The sequence below is a fragment of the Alternaria triticimaculans genome (assembly GCF_023758025.1).
Source record: "Alternaria triticimaculans strain BMP 0046 chromosome Unknown scaffold_17, whole genome shotgun sequence".
Taxonomy (NCBI): domain Eukaryota; kingdom Fungi; phylum Ascomycota; class Dothideomycetes; order Pleosporales; family Pleosporaceae; genus Alternaria; species Alternaria triticimaculans.
The window spans coordinates 201311-221745 of NW_026055974.1; the positions used below are offsets into that span (position 1 = coordinate 201311).

At 43.9% G+C, this 20435-nt stretch overlaps 5 protein-coding genes across 5 annotated transcripts; 3 read left to right on the forward strand and 2 right to left on the reverse strand.

The window, feature by feature from the left end:
- Positions 1-8343: 8343 nt before the first annotated feature.
- Positions 8344-9108, forward strand: J4E78_008839 (uncharacterized protein; the record flags this gene model as incomplete). Its single annotated transcript, XM_049369439.1, has 1 exon — positions 8344-9108. The coding sequence occupies one exon, from the start codon at positions 8344-8346 to the stop codon at positions 9106-9108; it is 765 nt and encodes a 254-aa protein (XP_049218763.1).
- Positions 9109-10284: 1176 nt separating this feature from the next.
- On the reverse strand, positions 10285-11054 carry J4E78_008840 (uncharacterized protein; the record flags this gene model as incomplete). The annotated part of the gene is made up of 3 exons (XM_049369440.1): positions 10285-10379; positions 10440-10790; positions 10976-11054. 3 exons carry the CDS (start codon positions 11052-11054, stop codon positions 10285-10287), a joined length of 525 nt encoding a protein of 174 aa, XP_049218764.1.
- Positions 11055-12257: 1203 nt separating this feature from the next.
- On the forward strand, positions 12258-14239 carry J4E78_008841 (uncharacterized protein; the record flags this gene model as incomplete). The annotated part of the gene is made up of 6 exons (XM_049369441.1): positions 12258-12462; positions 12510-12732; positions 12783-12845; positions 12904-13411; positions 13479-13809; positions 13875-14239. The coding sequence occupies 6 exons, from the start codon at positions 12258-12260 to the stop codon at positions 14237-14239; spliced, it is 1695 nt and encodes a 564-aa protein (XP_049218765.1).
- A 1911-nt stretch (positions 14240-16150) lies between these two features.
- J4E78_008842 (uncharacterized protein) lies at positions 16151-17410 on the reverse strand (the record flags this gene model as incomplete). Its single annotated transcript, XM_049369442.1, has 2 exons — positions 16151-17109; positions 17161-17410. The coding sequence occupies 2 exons, from the start codon at positions 17408-17410 to the stop codon at positions 16151-16153; spliced, it is 1209 nt and encodes a 402-aa protein (XP_049218766.1).
- Positions 17411-17829: 419 nt separating this feature from the next.
- J4E78_008843 (uncharacterized protein) lies at positions 17830-19391 on the forward strand (the record flags this gene model as incomplete). The annotated part of the gene is made up of 2 exons (XM_049369443.1): positions 17830-18021; positions 18075-19391. 2 exons carry the CDS (start codon positions 17830-17832, stop codon positions 19389-19391), a joined length of 1509 nt encoding a protein of 502 aa, XP_049218767.1.
- Positions 19392-20435: the final 1044 nt, after the last annotated feature.

The window sequence follows — 20435 nt, forward strand, 5'->3', positions numbered from 1 at the left end:
TAGCTTTAGTAGAGTCTAGTAGCTTTAGTAAAGTCTAGTAGCTTTAGTAAAGTCTAGTAGCTTTAGAGATAGAGATATTTAAAGTTAAAGTAAGAAAATAGCTCTAAGTAAATCTATAAAGTTTATAAAAGCTATATTCTTATAGCTAGAACTCTAATAGCTTATTAATAAAATACGCTATACTAAAATACGCGCAGCTTATTAAGGCCTAAGATTATAAAAGATATCTAAAGAAGTACTTTATATTAAATAGTATTATCTTCTCTTTATTATTAGTGTAGGTTAGTAAAAGAGTCTAGTTAAGCTCTAGTTCTTAGCTTCTTATAGATAGAAGAAGTAGTTAATTATCTAGTATCTACTTTATAGTGTTAACCTACTTAAAGAAATAAGCTACTTTAGGTAGAATATTCTTAAGAAGACTAAGTATATTTATAAGATTAACCTATTACTCTCTACTAATATTTTATTTATTAACGTAAAGAGTAACTACTACTTTAAATTTAAATATCTTAAAGTTCTTAGTATAATATAAAACTTTATTTATTAGATTATTAGAGTATATATAGCTTTTAATTAGATTAGAGTTAATAAGAAGAGAGGTTTACCTTAGTGTAGCTAACTCTTTAAGTAGTGTTTCTTTACTAGAATCTTTATTATTAAATGTACTAGTTATATAGTTTTTATTTTCTTCTATAGCTACTATCTCTATCTTATTAGTATCTAGCTTAGAATTATCTTTAGGTATAGCCTTAAGTTTCTTTTTAGTCTCTTCTACTATACCTATTATATTAGAATCTAATATAATATTACTCTTAATATAATTTACTAGACTAAGAATATTTTAAATAATCTATATAGCGTCTATAGTAATATAGCTCTTAGTTAATAGAATAGAATTATCTAAGCTTATATTAATATTTTTCTAACTAAAACCTTTACTCTTATAACTAGATAAAACTTCTAATTATTTTTAAATATTATTATATTTAGATTAATTAGATTTAAAGTTAAGCTAATAGAATAAAACTCTATAATATAATAGAAGAAGTAGATTATAAAAACTAGTGCTAGGTATTATAAGAGTCTAAATATATAATTTTAAAGATTAGCTAAATACTTAAAAATAAAGTAAATAAATTATAAAATATAAACTTAGAAGTAGACCTATAAACTATAATATAATCTTAAACTTAGATACTTAGAGCTAAAGTATAAATACTAGATTAAAGCTTAGAAATATAAATATAAATAGAGTAGAAAAGAAAGTCTAGTAGTTAGAGAGGTAGTCTAGAATAGATTTTACAAACTAAAAATAAGCCTAAAAAGACTAAGTTATATAAAAGTGTATAAGAGAATATTTAGTAATATTCTCTAGATCTAAAAAGAAAGAAGTAGAAAGATAATAGAAGTAGTCTAAGTAGAGAGTAAGCTATTTAGAAAGATATAACATTCTAAAATAGAGGTAAAGTAGCTAGTAATAGAGATAAGTAGCGCTAGTAGAGAAGACACTAGATATAGAAATATATTAGTATATCTTCTACTATAATTCTTAGTATTTTAGACTAGCTAAATATTTCTATTTAGCTATCTAGTTATATTAGAAGTAAAAATATACGCGTATAGAAGTAGTGTTAATAAAAAAGTTACTAGTAGAGTAAAAGAGTTAAATTCTCTCTTCTAATATATATACTCTAGGCTAAATCTTAATAGCTAATTATAAATAAAATAAATAACTAAGAACCTCTAGAGTATATTATATCTAAATAGCTAGATAGGTATTAAAAGTGTAAAATAATATAATATTAGTGTAAATAGTAGAGTAAAAGCCTAATTCTAGTAATCTTAATAGTAATAAGTAGCTTAGATACCTAGATAGATAATAAAAATATATAGTAACTTATAGCGTGTAGTAAATAATATAGTTAGAGACTTCTTTATTAAGCTATATAGTACTTAAAAAATTCTATAAAGTTACGCCTATAACTAGAAGATAATAGCTAAAGAATTTAGCTATAGGTAATAAAGCTAAGATATAAGAAAGAGCAGCGCTATATTATAATATATAAAAAAGCTAAATATTATAATATAAAATCTTACGTAGATATAGATTATAGATAGAGTACGTAGTATAGTAATAATATAGAAATACTAATAGTTTAAGAATTTAGAGTTAACGTACTAGATAAAGTATAGAGCTACTAGTGCCTAGTTGCGTTACGCTAAGCCTATATTTGCCTCTACTACCTATAAACTTTCTCTACCTTTTAACTTTTAATTTCTTATTTTATTCTTATCTTTACTATTAACTTTATAATACTTTTTTTTTATTTTACTAATTACTTTTTTTACATCTTTTCTATATACTATAACTATACTTAGCTAAACGCGTTTCTCTACTAGTAATACCTTTAAGAGTAGCCTAAGCGCTAATAAACTTAATAAGTACTACCTATACTATAATAACTTTAATAAACTTATAAAAGTTACTATTTAAGCTTCTTAAAGAAGTACGTAATTTACTATACTATTAAAAAAAGTATATAAAAATAGCTCTAATACTAAGCACTTAACTACTACCTCTAAGAAGAAGAGCTATTTTAATACTTTATCTAGGTTAACTAAACTTTTATCTACTTCTACTAAAAAGCCTACTAAAGGTAAAGTAGTATTAGATTTAAAAGTACGCGCTTTATAAACTAGTTATATAAAAACTATAGCTAAGCTAAAACTATCTATACTACGTGTTACTAAAGATAACTCTTAATAGACTTTATTCTAAACACTATCTATAGAAGAGAAGCCTAGTCTAGAATATCTATTTAATAATTCTAAGTAATAAAAACTTTTACCTAGGCTTATAGTAAAAGTTAAGAAGTCTAAGAGCTAAGAACGTTACTACTTTCTAACTCTAGAAGTAGAAAATAAAACGCTATTTATTAAAGAAGAGAAAGAAAAAAAAAAGAAAAAAGTTAATAAAAAAGATAAAGCTAAGAATAAGATAAAAAAGATTAGAAATAAGAATAAGAATAATAATAAGCGCGTTACTAAAGTTAATAAGTTACTAGATAAGATAACTAGGTTAGCTAAGAGTAAAAAAAACTTTAGCGCTACTAAGAAGTTACTTAAGTTATATAGTAAAAAGAGAAAGTTTTAGACCTTTACTTTTAATAATCTTAAGAAGAAAGTAGTAGTAAAAATTTAAGCCTTTATTACTTTATATTACTAACTCTATAGTAGTAATAAGTTTTTAGTAAGTGTAAGAAGCGCTTTTATAATAGAAGTAATTATAATAATATAGCGTAAGATCTTTAGCTTTAGATTAACTACTTAGCTAAGCTAACTAGAATCTACTTTCTAAATACTCTTAACTTAGATACTTACTAAGCGTTAGTAAATAGAGTATTTTCTAAGTATACGTAAAATTCTAAAGATACTTAGATTCTAAAGCTTAGAGCTTATAGAGTCTAGTAGAATATAACTTAGTAGAAATTTTATACTATTAAATAACTTTATATAAGTTATAGTATTATATTTATTAAGTTATTACTAATTCTTCTAGGTATATATACTTAGAGTCTTTAAATTAGATAAAGAAAGTAAGTATCTAAAAAGTAAGATTTTTAATACTAAGCGCGTGCGCAAATTCTTTCTTAATATATATAGTATTAAGAACTTTAAGTTAGTGTTTATATTTACTTATTACTATATTAACCTTTAGTGTAGTACTTCTATAGTATAATAGTAGGCTTATAGTAAGTTAGCATATATTCTATATATAGAATAATATTACTAATAATAATATAGATATTATAGTATTATTAGTAGCTTTTATAAAATATATTATAGATATAAAGAATAACTATAAGCTAGCTTTACTTTAAAAAAAGAAGTAGCTTACTTAAGTAAAGCTACTAGCTACCTTCTATAATTAAGACTAGAAGAAAGACTTTATTAAGTATTAGTCTAGCTTCTATAAGTTCTTTTTTAATAAAAACTATATATCTAAAAAGTATAAAGCTAAGAAGAAGTCTAACGCGCATAATTATAATACTAATTTACTTCTTAGTGTTACTAAGCTGCTACCTAGCTTTAATATATTATCTATTAAATCTAGTATCTTTAATAATAGTTACGCTACATCTAATAATAAAGTATTTATTACAAAGAAAAAGAAAAAGTAGAAGTTTTAAAACTATCTACTAGCTGCTTAGTAATTTCTTCTTTATAAAGCTCTGTTTTCTTAAGTTAGTATACTTTAATTTAGCTCTACTAAATATACTATTCTTATCTTTATTTATCTCTATATCTATAGCCTTATAAACTTTATTTTAGCGTTTAGTTTATATTAATAGAGTTCTATCTACTTATATATACTAAATAATATTTTATTTTCTAGAAAGTAGAGGCGTTTAGATATATAGTAATTATACTTATAATCTTAAAGTAATATTTCTTACACTAGTAGGTATATTTAGTATATATAGGTAGTTACTTCTTATTACTATTTCTCTAAGCAGATATTCTACTTTACTTTTTAGTTCTTTTCTACTATATAATACCTATTTACTTTAGAAATATAGCTATAAGGCTATATTATAAGAGATAGAATACTAAACTTTACTAGGCTTATTTATATTAAGTACTACTTATTTAATTAATATATTCTACTAAACTATAAAGTTCTTAGTAAACTAATCTAGAATTTAAGTACTTAGAATGTAAAGTTAGTATATAGAGATAGTCTAGAAACTACTTTTATAGTAGGCTATTAGGTCTTTACTCTATCTCTTAGCTACTACTTAAAAAAAACTTAAGATAAGCTATATTATATAGTAAATATCTAGAGAAGAAGTATAGCTAACTAGAAGTTAAATTAATAGATTAATTACTATAGTAAAGCGTCTAGTAGATTACGCTATAATATATATATAATAGATAATTATAGAATATAGTAATACTCTAGGTAGACTAAAATATAGAAGTTAATATATAACTCTTAGTAGCTAGTAGATTAGAGCTATATTAAGATATCTTTATACTTAAGCTATAATATTAACTAGTTAAAGTATAATAGCTATTATATTATAATATATTTCTATAGCCTAGTATACGTTATAGTTAATTACTAACGTAATTATAATATATAATAGGTACTAAGATATTTTAAAGGCTAATATTATATTAATAGCCTCTTAATATATAGATAATATCTAACTATTATAGATAAATCTTAGTAGCTATAATATATAACGCGTGTTAAAATATATTATAATTAATAGCTAATTACTATATATTTACTATAATATATATTAAGACTAGATATATAACGCTTTTAACATAATTATAGTATTTATTTTATCTTAATATCTATTAGTAATCTAGACATATATTAATTAATAATATCTAATACTTAGTAATAGCCTTCTAATATTTTTTAATATTTATAAACACTTATTAGATAGCTATTTAATAATAGTATTGTAACATTACGTATTCTTAAAACCTCTATTACGCGGTACGGTATACTCTCGACGATCTTCGCCGTCGTTCGTTCTTGCCCAATCGAGCATGCCCAGCATGAAGATCGCTATGCCTCACATATATGCGCCTCACTCTATTCGTTCTCGACTTTCGTTAGCTTCATTCTCTTCCCGTACTGCCTCTCGAGCGTCTCCATGATCTCCTGATCTTTTTGGATGTCAGGGATCCATGTCTATAAAGTCACTCGCAATCCTACCTACTGTCTGGCTCTCTCTCTCTCTCTTCTTTGGTTTACTTCCTTGTCGGTTTGCTTTGCAAGCTTGGCCGGATATCTGCCTGGAGGCCTAAACGGGGATCTGGACCTCCTGGATCACTTCAGGCTACACTTCGTCAAGCCTTTTCCTGGCCCTGGGCAATACCATCCTGGACAGAAGACTTGCGGCTTCAGTCACAACTGTACCAAGGCAGGATAGAATTCTAAGACTGTCGCAAGGGAATCCTGACTGGACCTCGAACTTAGGGGTTTGTAAACCTGCACTGGTGCCTGGAAGATCGCAAACAATACTCGTTTGCTGTCAGCCTCGAGGATCCCAGCCTTGCCTCGGCTAGCAACTGGTACCTGCATGCAATGAGTAGCCTGCTCCCACATTTGCATGCCGAGATACAGAGAATTCACCAGGACTACGTTCATCGGAGCTCCACGCAGTTACCTGCGGGTTCTCTCTCACATCGAGTCATCGACGTGGTGACAGCAACTAGCATCAGGAAGCGACACTGCGGTGTGACCTGGACTGCATGTGGCTGTCGGCGTATGCATGACCATCCATGGAAAGTTTGCAAGGGCGGCTGGGCATCAATCGTGCGAAGGTGAAGGGCAATCGCGCACATTCCTCTCTTGGGCGAGCTTCTTGTCACCCATGGACCGCTATCGATCTACGATTTTCTGGTCCATAAGATGATGAGATCCCGAAGAGCGCACCGACCACAATCGGCCCCTCTTCTGTATCTAGCCGACCCAGGTATCGGGATTGCATTCTACAGGACGGATAAGATGCATCACGACGCTACGCAACGAACCGAGATGCATGGCTTGACTTCCAAGCATCAAATACCCTCGAGGTTAATTCGTAGCCAGCCTATCAGACAGCTTCTTGTTTCTACAAGATAGTAGAAGAGGACTATCTCTTCACCGCTTCTTTCGAGAAGGGGAAATCTCATTATCCCCAGGTATTCTTACTTACTTCACCAGGTAGATTCGAATATGCTAATACTCATCACGTGTTCTTCCAAGCATGCGTGCGGACCCGCAGAAGAGTTGAGTGGCTGTAAAGGGCCGCTTCATTCCAATTCTGTGGTTATTGGCTCGGGTTTCGCTCGAGTGCTAACGAGCCTTGTTCTGTACACGATTATCATACTTACGCTGTCTTAGCTGCAGATATACTAGCCGGCTTCGGTTCCCTTGCTAGCGAACATACAGCCGGGTATGGCCCAAGATAAAGTTAGGTATTACAGAGTCACCCGAAGTGAGGCAACCGACGACAGGGCCATACAGGATTATCTTAAACGAAGCCTCGCGTCTCTGCGTAACATTGTACAGCACTGTTCTGGCCTTGCTTCTGGGGCATCAAATCAATGGGAATAGACAGATGTGGCCTCGAGGGCATAGTCTAAGCGGTCTGTGCTGAAGTCGTACGTGTGCAATTGCGGTGCTACCTGTGTAGGTCAAACTTTGGCGAATTGGTCGACGCCACATACCTGGCATGAAGCAATATTCGGGATTCTTTCAATCGCCGATTCTTCTGCAAGGGCTGTAGAGCCAGCCGACTTGACGCGCAGCGACCGATTCTGGTCCACGAGACACTAGGCACATTAATTATCTACCTACGCCTTGCTTGCTTTTTCCAAGGCACACAACACAATTTCACCACGAATTTGTCTACTCTGGCTCGCGCACATTACTTACGTTCAGCTTCCCGAACTCCGGGTCGTTTAGTTCAGTTACACAACCAGCTTTGTCATTCGCGCGTGTCCTCGACTGATACCGTACAACGGCCTCCTTCATAAATACCAGAACTGTTTCCTCCTTCAGCTATCAGTCTCATTTCTGAAGCCATAGCTCTACGTGATGGAATCAGACGAGATTGTCTTTGTTGAGCACCCACCCTCAATACCAATTCTTTCGTCATCCCGACCGCTTCCGAACTCTAGACCAAACGACAAACAAGCAAACCTCAATCCCTATCAACAAGACGCTCGTCCTGGTCTAGGAACGACTTCCTCTCCAATTGAACAAGGCTCTTCCGAACGCAGTCTTCCATCAATACCAATAGAGAAGGATATGAAAGAGCCGACGACTGAGTTTGGGTCATCACGACAACGTCAAGACTCGGATTGGTCTCTCGGTTCGGAATCACAGAGTGAAGATATGACAGAGCATGAGGAAAGGAGTCTGGGAGAATTAGATGCAGGACAAGCTGCTTCATTTCCCCCTCCCCCTCCACCTCCACCACCACCACCGCCGCCGCCGATGGATTGTCACTTTGGCCCTGGAAGATGTGGCTCTCAGATAACTCATCCAGTAAGTTTGAAACCATACCAGAGAACGAGAACTTGATCTGACTGTGTATCTTAGCCGCCGCCTCCTCCACCTCCTGTATGCGATCTACCATATACCTATTGCGGAATGATCGTAAGCTGACATTAGCAGCCTCCACCTCCACCAGGCTTACCTGACTTCATGAACGTTCCGATGATGACCTCAGCACTTCCTCCCCCAGTACGTTCAGAACGCGGTCAGATCAATGCATTGCTGATCAATACTAGCCCCCGCCCCCGCCACCCGGCCCTCCACCCGCATTGACCATGAACCCATACAGTGCAGGAGAAGAAGTGCATACTCCGAACCAGTTCATCCAAGTGCAATACTCCAACGAGTCCATCTCCGACTTCGCCAGCCGCGTAATCCGCATCGGGCCCTTCAGACGCAATGTCTTCATGACACTTCATCCGGCTAGTGCAGCAGACTACAAGGAGTATGAATGGCTCATCAAGTACGGAAGCTCTGAGATTTGGTATGAGAAGCCTACCAAAGCGCTTCTTAGGAGTGTCAAGACACTCGAGGCAAACCGACGGGCACCGGGTGAACTACTCCCTCTACACAATGCCAGACCAGTGAGTCTTGAGACGCCAAAAGTATGGGCATCAGCTGCCATGACGACACCGACCGACGACGACATCTTCGAGTGTGTTGCTGATCATCCTGTGGATGATGGCTACGACACCGGGACATGCCACCAATGTACTGAGGCCAAGTCAGAAGCACTTGAAAGCACACCTCTCGTCTACTGTCTAGTCTTCAGTACCTGCCAAGCAGCCGATCCTTTCATTCACGGCGCCCACTTCAACGGCCGCCAGATCTACAAGCTTGTCAAGTGTGGTAGCCGCGAGGCTGCAGTTGCAGAGACCTTTTACGCCGCTGGTGTCAACGGATGGAGTCTGGCTTTTAGCTGCATAATGAAGCTAGGTGACGATTTCGAAGAGAGATGCGGTACGGCCAAAAAGGTCAACGTGCTATGGATGCTGGCTGAAGAGCAGGCCGATGAGAAGATCGTCAAAATATTCTACTAACATACAAAAAAAAAATAGCAGCGTTTCCTGGGTTGTTTTTGCTTTCCATATCTATTCCTGCGTCTTCTAAAACGATCCTTTTCTGTCTCGCAAAAGTTACTTCTCTCCACCCTTCAATAGTAACACCTCCGCGCATCTCAACGTAGCCCGGCCAATCCTCGACGTTGACACGACCAAGTCCTACCGAGACGAACCCACCAAGGCCTTGTACCACATCAGACGCATAACACGATAACACATGTGCAGCCGACCGATATATGCGGTCCATAACCAGTCGCATATGCCATGTGTTACAATGGTTCCCTCAACCAGTCTGTTGTGCAGTCTGTACACCCTCGCTGTCTTACTACCGATATTGTCGAGTCGCTCAAGAAGCCGGACAAAACTCGTCAGATGCTGTTTACGGTAGATTGCAGTGGCATGTCCTCCAATCAGCGCTGTCCACGAAAACGGACGTGTCGTACGAGGCTTTACCCCTCACATCTCTTTCCTTGCGTTTCTATTGTCGTTTGGGTGTTGAGATAACGTCTGTTCGCTGGCATGTTTGTGCTGTGTTTTTTGTGTGTTATTATGGCGTTGGGATACGTATGAAGGCTACAGGGATTACGATTATGACCGGCGGTTGGTATATGTTATAGGGCTGTTACGGGTGTGGCGTTACGGTAGACACACACTTTGGGATCGGTATTGCGGGAATGGTGCGTCCAATGCTGCTGGAGCACGTGGCGCTTGGGTATAACGACGCTACTGTACTGTATCATTAGGTCAGAATTGGGCGGATGGGTGTAGGACTAGTGTGCTTTTCAAATGCTAACTATGACTAAATCACTCCCGTGTGTCCGTTCCCAAGTGAAGTGACGTATTGTGTAGTTTCGTGTCTAGTGGATAAAGTTGAATCGAGCAGACCCTTTCCTCTCTATTCTTGTTTCGTCTCTTCGCCTGGTTTACATTCGGTAAGAAAGCCTTGGTGTGCACCCATCGCTAATCGACTATAGCGCACTACGTACTTCGTACCACCGCTGTTCCTCTTCTACACTAAAGATTGCAGTGCACCGCTCATGTCCGATGTTAAACTTCAGGCAACGGTACACGACCCAAACTCCCGGGTATACCGAGTGACAGCTGGGTACAGTTATCGTCATAGCCTTGAGTATCCCCCGCAAGTGTACCGCGGTTCTACAACTTCTTCTTCGTCACCGGCTCCAGTCCTCGATGTTGCTTCGCAATCATCTGATCAAGCCTCGCATAGCAGTCCAGCGACATGAAGATACCTAATCGCATTAGCTTACATTCCCCTCATGCAATTTCCAGAATCCAATCGAAGAACGTACCAGCAGCCAGATACCCTCCATACATACCACCCAGCCCCTGCGCGCCCCTCTGCACCGACGTCAACTCCTCCCAACTCAGCATCTCCGCGAGGCAAACCAACGTCGTCAAGCTCGTCTCTAGACCGAAGACTAGCAGAGCGAGAGGAACGCGTGGATCGTTACGCAGCAAGGCAGGGATGGCCCAGAGAGTGAGAGGGAGGTGGTAGACAAGTTCAAGGAAGGTCAGGACGGGGAACCAGGCTGGGGCGTTGTAGAAGAAACGGTCGCCGTATGTGGATATGTACCAGTCGCGGAGCGACGACATCCAGAGGGGCTTTATTTGGATTGGGTAGTAGGCTGTCAAGTCGAAGGCTGTTGTTGAGTTAGTATTGGTCAGGCCATTCATGTGTGTGGTGGTTTGATGTATCAAGTCCGGAAGCATCGGAACGACTGATAGAGGAAATGATTCAAAAGATCGGGCCCTCGTGTATGTAATCTTGCTATGCTATTGCAGCATGACAGAGCCTCCAGCCTTGATATTCCTTCTCGGTACTTACCTAGCATCACCGGCAGGTGCACGAGGAAGAAGACGAGGTAGATAAAGTCGCGCTTCCGCTGGAATATTGAGACCGCCATGTTTGTATGATCCGATGCTCGATGTTTAGCAGCGTGGGTTGAAGTTGGTCGTTGTCGTAAAGTCACGTTTGTTGGCAAGCGCGTCGCACGCGTTTTCGCGCGTGGGGCATCCACGGCCCTTTCCCCATACCTATGGGGCCGCACTCTTGGCTTCCGTCTCTCATCACTCCACTTGGGCACCCACGACGCCCAACTCGAATCGAATGGACAAACTCGACAACCGGAAATTTTTGATGGGCTTCTCATCAATTTTCCGCGAAGTTCCAATGCGGGTCGATCGCGCTCCTGCCAACCGTGCCAGACCAAAGGCTTCCGCCACTACATGCGAACTGCTTCCGCGTAAGCTGCAGCTCTAGGAGATCGATGCCTGAAACATGACTACTGTTCATCGGAAAGCACTTTCCTGCTTCGACCAGTCTTTCGTCAGAATGGCTATACAACTCGGACATCGGGTTGGCTGTTCGCGATCAGTTGAGCGCCATGCCAAGCGCGGTATGCCTTCTACGTGCATCAGCGTTCCGCCTTTAGCCTTCACACCTGATTTCTAAGATTCGGTTGCCACCACATCTGGAAGTCGATGATGCTACACGTGTGGAAACAATGGTCCGTACCTCTCACGAGTCGATCGCGCTATCGAAACTGCCGTCGCAACCGTCTAAGGATTCCTCGGAGCCTCGTCAAGTCGGCGCTCCGCTGCTACGAATTCACTGATGACAGCAATTTAGCCTAAAGCTTTAGTCGGATGGCCCTTGGCACCCGGCCCACAGCAACCGAACGACATCAGCGGCGGATGAAGCACGAACGGCACATGACTGCCAAGAATGGTGGATGCTTACATCGGTTTCCGTGTCCAATTAGTGTGCTCGAAGCCTTGGCTTGGCGCTCTTCAAGCCGTCTTTAACATGCTGCCCAGCAGCCGTTTCCTCTTGGTATGCTTAAGGGGTTAAACAGCTGTTATTACCGATGATCTGGAAAGAGTATGGAGGCCTGTTTCCCCACAGTGCTGCGGTACGGCCACCGGGGTGCTGGATGATTATGCACATGGTGGTGCGGGCTTCGGTGGCCCCCCCATACATAAGCCTGGGGTCTCCGAGTAAAGGACCGTAAGCTTTTTGGCAATCTGGGGTAATACTCAGACGGCTTTTGTTCAAGACTTTCGCCAAACTCTTCAAGCGTTTCGATTATCGGTAATCGAGCTTCATCATGGCTGGAGGCGGCGGTGGTGCATCTGGCTTTGATGCCGCGCTCCAAAGGCGTCAGGCTCTGATGGGCGCCAGTGGTCCTAGGGCTCTTGTGAAGAACGGCAAGGTCTTCCTGATCGCCTTGTTCGCTTGTCTTGGAGGTGTGTTGTACGGATACAACCAGGGCATGTTCAGTGGAATTCTGGCTATGCCGTCTTTCGGAGCACGTACGTACTTGCGACTTCCACCATCAGCTTGCGCTTACATTGAGCAGAAACCGACGGCTACGTTGACAACCCGACACAGAAGGGATGGTTGACCGCTATCCTGGAACTCGGAGCCTGGTTCGGAGCCGTCATGTCTGGTTTTGTTGCTGAGGCAATGTCGCGCAAGTACGGTATCTTGATCGCTACAGCAATCTTCATCATCGGTGTTGTGGTTCAAATTACTGCGATTTCCGGTGGTCATGAAGAGATTCTGGCTGGTCGCTTCATCACGTTAGTAAAACATCAACCCAAACCCTTCAACATTTGCTAATCAATCTTAGTGGTATCGGAGTCGGTGGTCTTTCTGTCATCGTACCTATGTACAACAGTGAATGTGCGCCCCCGTAAGTGTATCCAAAGAGAGATATCCTAATACTTGATCAACATGCTAATGCGTCTCAGTGAGGTTCGTGGTGCTTTGGTTGCACTGCAACAACTTGCCATCACCTTCGGCATCATGATCAGTTTCTGGATCAACTACGGCACCAACTACATCGGAGGCACTACGCTCGAGACCCAATCCAACGCGGCATGGCTCGTACCCATCTGCCTTCAGCTTGTCCCAGCATTCGTCCTGATCATCGGAATGGTATGGATGCCATTCTCCCCACGTTGGCTGGTACACCATGGACGCGAAGAAGAAGCGAGGAGCAACCTGGCCTCTCTCCGTAATCTCCCCGCCGACCACGAGCTCATCGAGTTGGAATTCCTGGAAATCAAGGCCCAGTCCATGTTCGAAAAGCGCAGTGTTGCTGAGGCTTTCCCGCATCTTCGCGAGCAGACTACTATGAACATCTTCAAACTCCAGTTTGTTGCTATTGCTTCGCTTTTCAAGACAAAGGCTATGTTCAAGAGGGTTATTGTCGCGACTGTCACTATGTTCTTTCAGCAGTGGACTGGTATCAACGCCGTACGTACAATACCGGGTCTCGTTGATGTTCTGCATTCGAAACTTATGCTGACTTTCCCTTTCCCAGGTTCTCTACTACGCGCCTCAAATCTTCGAGCAAATCGGTCTCGAAGGAACCACGCAATCCCTCCTCGCGACAGGCGTCGTCGGCATCGTCATGTTCCTCGCCACCATCCCCGCAGTCCTTTACATTGACAAGCTCGGCCGTAAACCCGTGCTCGCTGTCGGAGCCCTCGGCATGGCCTTCTCCCACTTCGTCATCGCCGTCATTCTCGCGAAGAACTATGAAAACTTTGGGAACCATCGTGCGGCGGGATGGGCAGCCGTTGTGATGGTCTGGTTGTTTGTCATCCATTTCGGTTACTCCTGGGGTCCTTGTGCTTGGATTTTGATCGCCGGTAAGCTGTCTCTCCACTCGCTCGACACTTGTCTTTTGAGTCTGTACTAACGTTCCGCCTCATAGAAATCTGGCCCCTATCCACGCGCCCCTACGGCACAGCCCTCGGCGGCTCCTCCAACTGGATGAACAACTTCATCATCGGACAAATCACGCCCGAGCTGCTCGAAAACATCACCTGGGGTACATACGTCCTCTTCGGGCTCGTAACCACGCTTGGAGCAGCTTTCATCTGGTTCTTTGTCCCTGAGACCAAGCGGCTGACGCTCGAGGAGATGGACACCATCTTTGGCAGTGAGGGCGCGGCGCTCAAAGATCAGGAGCGCATGGCGGAGATTAATCATGAGATTGGTCTTGCGGCGTACTTGCATGGCGATGCGTCGAGTGGGAATGAGACGAATGTTGTGGGGAATGAGAAGGGTATTGTGTAAGCGCAGCGTCGCCTATGGAGGAAGGGTTTTGAGTAGGAGGTGAGATTGGGGGTTGAGATTAGTTTTAGTGGCAAATTGATGGTTGTAATCATTTGAGTTCTTTCGATGACGCTGTGGGAATATATGTGGTGTTTGCATTCTTTCTCTTCGCTATGGTGGGATAAATGTTGCTTCTAGTGGTATAGAGATTGATCTCGTGTAGATACAGGGATAGTCAAGAAGTAATGAAGTAACAGGAGCATGAGCGAAAGAATCTACAAAGCGTGACATTATCTGAGTGGTTCTTCTCTCCCTGTTGTTTGGTACGATTCCGCTACTCACCAAGAAACCCAACAATCAAAGTAATGCATCTTACCTTCATGCTGGCACCACCAGCGATCTCGAGCTGATACAGAATCGTCACTCTGCTCAGCCTTACTTTCCGTAGTCGTACCTGCCAACTGCAAGCCCATCTCTGGGATAATGTCGCGCATCAACGGGTTTCGCCTCGTCGCTGTGATGGATCCCCAACTGACCTCGACTTCTTCTTCTGGCGCAGGGATTTGTTCAGAAGGTAATTGCGCCCATGTCCTAGTGTATATGCGGCCCGTATATGTATACTGGACATTGCGTATCTTGGTGTTCAAGTATGCGGCTTGAATATATTCGAGGAATGGATGAAGACCACAAAGATATCTCCAGGAGAGACCCATCGCTCTTGCTAGAATAATAAGCGTGTTGCGATAGTTCCGTAAATTGACCGTATCTGTCGATCGTTTTGAATACACACACTCTGGATCTTTGTGGTCGAATAACTCTTCGAACAGAGCCGCCACCGCATCGAAGTATACCTCGAGAACCTCTTTTGTGTAATCGACACGCACTCGCCATCTTTCAGGTGTGAGTCCTAACAATCCGTAGACCTTGTCGCGAGGATCATGGCAATGCTTCTCACAGTGTAACCGGATACAATCTTTCAGAGTACGGTTTTCTCGACCACGTTCGTATATAATGGTTGAATAGACAGCTGGCGGTAAAATTGGCGGTGTCTCTCTACTCGTACGGCGTACACGATCGCAACTTAGCTCAATCCCCAGGCAAACAAAGAGAGGTGGGTTCACGCTGAGCGCAAATTCCTGAACGATCCATATCCGTGAGAAGTACGTGTGGGATGCCAGAGTAGCAAAAGCCCACTCGTCGTAATCTTCCTTGTCTTGCAGTCGACGCACAGCCTCAATCATCATTGGTTCGGACCCTAACCATATGAGCACCATCTTCGCCTGCTTATAGATCTTGTCCATCACGCGAACTTGATCGCTACGCTCAATTAAATCCTCCTGGTTGATGCATATCTGATCGATCCAATAGAACACTGGCCTTGTGGTATTGTCCATGCCCCAGGCCTCAGTAATGTAGGCGTTTAGGAAGTCGAAGAGATTTTGGCGCACTTCCAGGTCCGATCTGTCGACGGCTACGCTATGGGTTGGCGTCGGTTCGCCCCAAGTGTATGATAGAGCGGTATAGGCAGGACATTCTGTGAGGCTGTACCTCTGTAAGCTGCATCGCGGTTGATGGGTGAGAGGATCTTTGCTGATTTGAAGGAGCCTGAATTCTGAATCTGGCTTGTCGAGAGGTTGGTAAGTGTATTTAGGCATTCTGACGGTGCAGTAGAAGTTGATTGTGTCGAAGTCTGAAGGAATGTTGCAACGCGGGGTAGTGGTCCTCTACAAGGCTGCCACTGCCTCGCAATATTTAGCGCTGACGAGAAGGCTACTGAGCTGTCAAGCTGAGCAATGCCATGCCTTATCTGCCAGGCAGAATTTCTCAATCTATTTGATTCGCTCTTCCCACTTTTAATTTGCGGCATCTGCAGCACATCCACAACGCCGTCAGACTGCGCCACCCTTCATTTTTCTTAACACAAAGGCTCAATCACTGCCCACCACCCAACGTAGCCACCAAACTCTGCCTAAACGCCTCCTGATCCACAGCCCTCCCAATCAAAACCAACTTCGACTCCTGCGCCCCATCTTCGGGCTTGGCATCAAACTCATTCGTATCGTAGATGGCCCTTACACCCTGTGTGAGAAGTATCTTGCCGTCCTTGACCGGAACGCGTCCCTTCAAGCGATGGATCTCAAAAGGCTTGTGTGCAGTTTCATTCGGTAGCGTCTCCTCCCATAGAATAGTGCGGAGGAAGAGATCGAACTTGTCGACTTGGTCGCGGATTAAAGCCGGGAAGGAGATTGTTGAAGTGGTGATTGTGGGGTCGAGGTGGCTATGTCCTTTACTCGCGAATTGCAGATCTGTGTCTGTGACTTCATCGTAGGCATGGAGGTCCAACACCAGTCCTTCAAGCTGCGGGACTTGGCTTTTCGTCGTCGTCTTGATGCGAGCGAGGCCGTTGATCGACCGGATTCGCTCGGTGACTTGTTCGAGTTCTTGCGCAGAGACCAGGTCGGTTTTATTGATGATGATGACGTCTGCGTGGCTGATTTGCAAGTGTGCTGTTGTAAGTAGGGGGCCGTGTTCGTCATGCGATGCTTTCTTCCTCTCTTCAATGTTTTCCTCGTCGCCGAGGCCTTCGTCTAGGCTCTTTAGCACGTTCTTTGCGTCGACGAGGGTGACGATGCCGTCGAGGAAGATGCTGCTGCCCAGGCCATCGTCGAGCCAGAACATTGGTGCGATGTTTCCGGGGTCGGCTAGGCCGGTTGTTTCGAGCAGGATGTAGTCGAATAGGCCGGATTGCTCCATTAGGTTCTCGATGGCTGCTACGCCGATGTCTTTTACAGAGCAGCATATGCAGCCGTTTGCGAGGGGCACAAAGGGAGCGGGTTGGGCGGATGTAGAGTTTGCGTCGGAGACAGTGAGTTGTTTTTCGATGTCAATTGCTAAGCCATCTGTTAGGGTGATGTCTTATTCTTGGTAGAAGGCGAGCTTACAGTCACCGAACTCATTCAGAATGACGGCAATCTTCTTTCCATGTTGCTCAGTCAAAATATAGTTGAGCAAAGTCGTCTTTCCCGCACCAAGATAACCTGTAACTATGGTGATGGGCACTTTACTCTGGGGTACCTCCTCCGAGGTCGCCACAAGATTGGGTATTTCCTCATCTTGGTCGTTGAGGACTTTGGTGTTAGTCTCTGGTTGGACTAGAGTGGGGACTTCATCGTCTGATACGTTTCCATCCATGACCGGCAAGCTGTTCCTAGATAGTGATTCGAATGTCGAGGAGGGGTGCCAGAGCGTCAAGATACAGTTCTAGAATGAGTTAGAACAGATGATCTGGAGGTAGGTGCGTAAGAATGTGCAATCCTAAAGTACACGATGCACCCATAACGTCTTACCTAATCGCAGCTACTTCGGGATTTTGGAGGCCAAGAGAGACGGCAATGACGTCGTGGGGTGGCAGAGTCATGTAGAAAAATGGTCCACCGCGACTGACGCGCGATGAAGCTAGCGCCGTCGCGTATTTCCTAGTTGACAAGACCCCTGCCCATGCCCTGCATCCGCAAGCTCCAGGTATCAACAACACACGCCGCCCCGCCTACCTGTCGCCAGACGTCTACTGTGATCGCAATTCACTCACTACCACCCATCATTCCGCAAACATGACGTCGCCCGCTTCGCCGCGCCTTCCCAGCCCGCCGCCCATCCCAGAAGACCAGCTCTCGCCGGTATCCGCGTCGCCAGAGCAGCAGAAGCTCTTCAGCAATCTCGACCATGCCGCCGAACGGAGAATACGACCGGGGACCAAGGCGGAGGATATGGCAGAGGGGCCGCCGCTGGTAGAGTTATCAGAGGTACGTCGAGGCATACTCCAATAAAGATAGCGCCTGGCTGACAAGATGCGCAGATTGACTCGGCATTCCAACTTACAGAACACCTCAAAGCCCTCCACCACTCGCTTACGCACCCCGCCGGCTCGAACGGCACTGTGCCAGTAGACAGAAACATGGCATTGAAGATAGCACAATCACCCGCCAATGTGGACAGGACGCTGTGGCTATACGAACTCTGCCGCTTCCTCATACAAAAGGTCAACTCCATCATTACCGCCCTCTTCGCCGACGACCCACCATGCTCGTCCCTGACGTGTCCCGAGATGCGCGCTTCCGAGTGGCAGTACCTTTGCGCAGTACACGACCCGCCAAAGTCATGTTGTGCCATCGACTACTGCTGCCACACGCTCGACTGGGCGGCCAACACCCTCACATCACCCAAGCACTTTCCTTCACGGCTCGCGCTAGGCACAGACTCGTCAACGCAGCACTCGCAAATGCGCCAGTTGACCAACATCTTCAGGCGCGTATACAGAATCTTTGCGCACGCATGGTACTCGCACCGAGAAGTATTTTGGAAGGTCGAGGGGCGCACAGGCCTATACATATTCTATAAGACGGTCTGCGATGTATACGGTCTGGTACCGGAGGACAACTACACCATCCCTCCTGAGGCCGAGGGCATTGAGCCATCAACAGAGGTCAAGCCGTCAGCACCACCTCTGATTATGAAGCGAGAGCCCTCTGATTCGACATCGGAGATTTCAAGTAACACACTGGCAGACGGAATGTCTGATCATTCACTATCAACAGCTGGAACAACTAAGCGACATAGGCATTCGCCATCAGTTGGAGCCACGGCTGTTCAAACAGTTGTAGAGGAGAATGAGGAGGAAGAGGAGCGTCCAGTTCTTCAAGCGCGACCAGTCACCCAAATCTTCGAATCGGCACAGGAGGACGAGGAAGAGGAGGAAGGCGACAGTGATGGGGACGTCACGGCTATCGAAGATAACAACGAAGATGATGATGACGAAGATGATGACGAGGACGAAGACGAGGACGAGGCTGAAGCTGCAGAGATAACACAAGCAGATGCCAAGGATCCCACGACTGAAGCAGCCAAGGAAGGCGCGGGCGAGGAGAAGGCAGCGGGTACCTCGACCGAGGAAGAAGAAAAGAAAGACACAGATGCCGCCACAGAGCCAGCGACTACTGAGAATGCTGAGGCCAGTGCTTCGGACGCCCAAGACGACGAAAATGAACCATCAAAAGACGACACTAAAGCCAAAGATGATAGCAAGCCAGATGCTGAAGGGTCAGAGGAGGCGAAGAAGGTTGATTCTGCTGCAGAGTCGGCTGACGAAGAGGGTGGTGCGAAGGCCCAAGATTAGGTTATCACGGGCAAGGCTCAACGGGTGGTATTTCAGAAAGCTTCCGTGGTGTACATTAGGCGTAGGAAAAGGACGGAATAATGACTTGGCAGGGCAGATCGGGATGCTATCACTTGCATCAGCACACATAGATATCACGCACGGCATGATATGGCTCAAGGGAGCCGCATTACTAGATACTAGTATCTGTTGATGGTTGGGATCTCAGATGAGTGATAGCGGGGCTTCATCGAACAGACATGCATTAATGCCCTCGGGCTTTACCTCCAGCTTCAAGAACCAACCAGTACGGAGTGGCTCAGCTAGCGCGTGTGTATAGCCTCCGCGGAGGATCCATCTCAGCTCACGAGACAAGTATAGACTCGGACCAGGGAAGTTCCTGCCCAGTTTGGCAATATACTGGCCTTGAAACATGAAGGAAGGGCAAAGCAAAGCAAAACTGCATATTCTCCGGGGCGGAAGAGAGGCGCTCGGTAAAGCGCACCGTAGTGACAAGGATGGGAGAAATTGTCTCGTTGCGCTTGGTCCAGCGGTTGGGGGCGAATATGGCTACAGGCCCGGCTTGGTCGTTCCACGTTTCCATGTTGCACTGCGTGAACTGTCTCGTCACACGGTGTTAATGACAGATAGGGCTGATGAGGCTCAATTAGACAAGTTCCGTCTTGACATTCCTCCGAATAAATCAATGCGTATATGCAAAATTAATCAAATGCGGATACCGATGCGACGACGCTCGCCGGGCTCCGAGTGCCGCAAGAAGAGGGTGACGTCCGGGCCGCGCATCATTGGCGGGAGTGGACCGTAGATGCGTCTGCGTGTTTTGTCGCGCTGCGCGGCAAGACGATCCTGGGGTAGGGCGTCCAGGCTGCAAGTATCAATTGGTGGCCGACGGGCCGAGTGGGCACTAGCATCTGGGTAAATGCTGGCGAATGAGCAGCGCGGTGCGAGTGGCGCACGTGTGATGAGGTGTGGAAATTAGTTGCGCGTTGGGCGGGTTGGGCTCAGGTCGAGGTGTAGAGAGGTATAGAGGGGCGTAAATCAGGG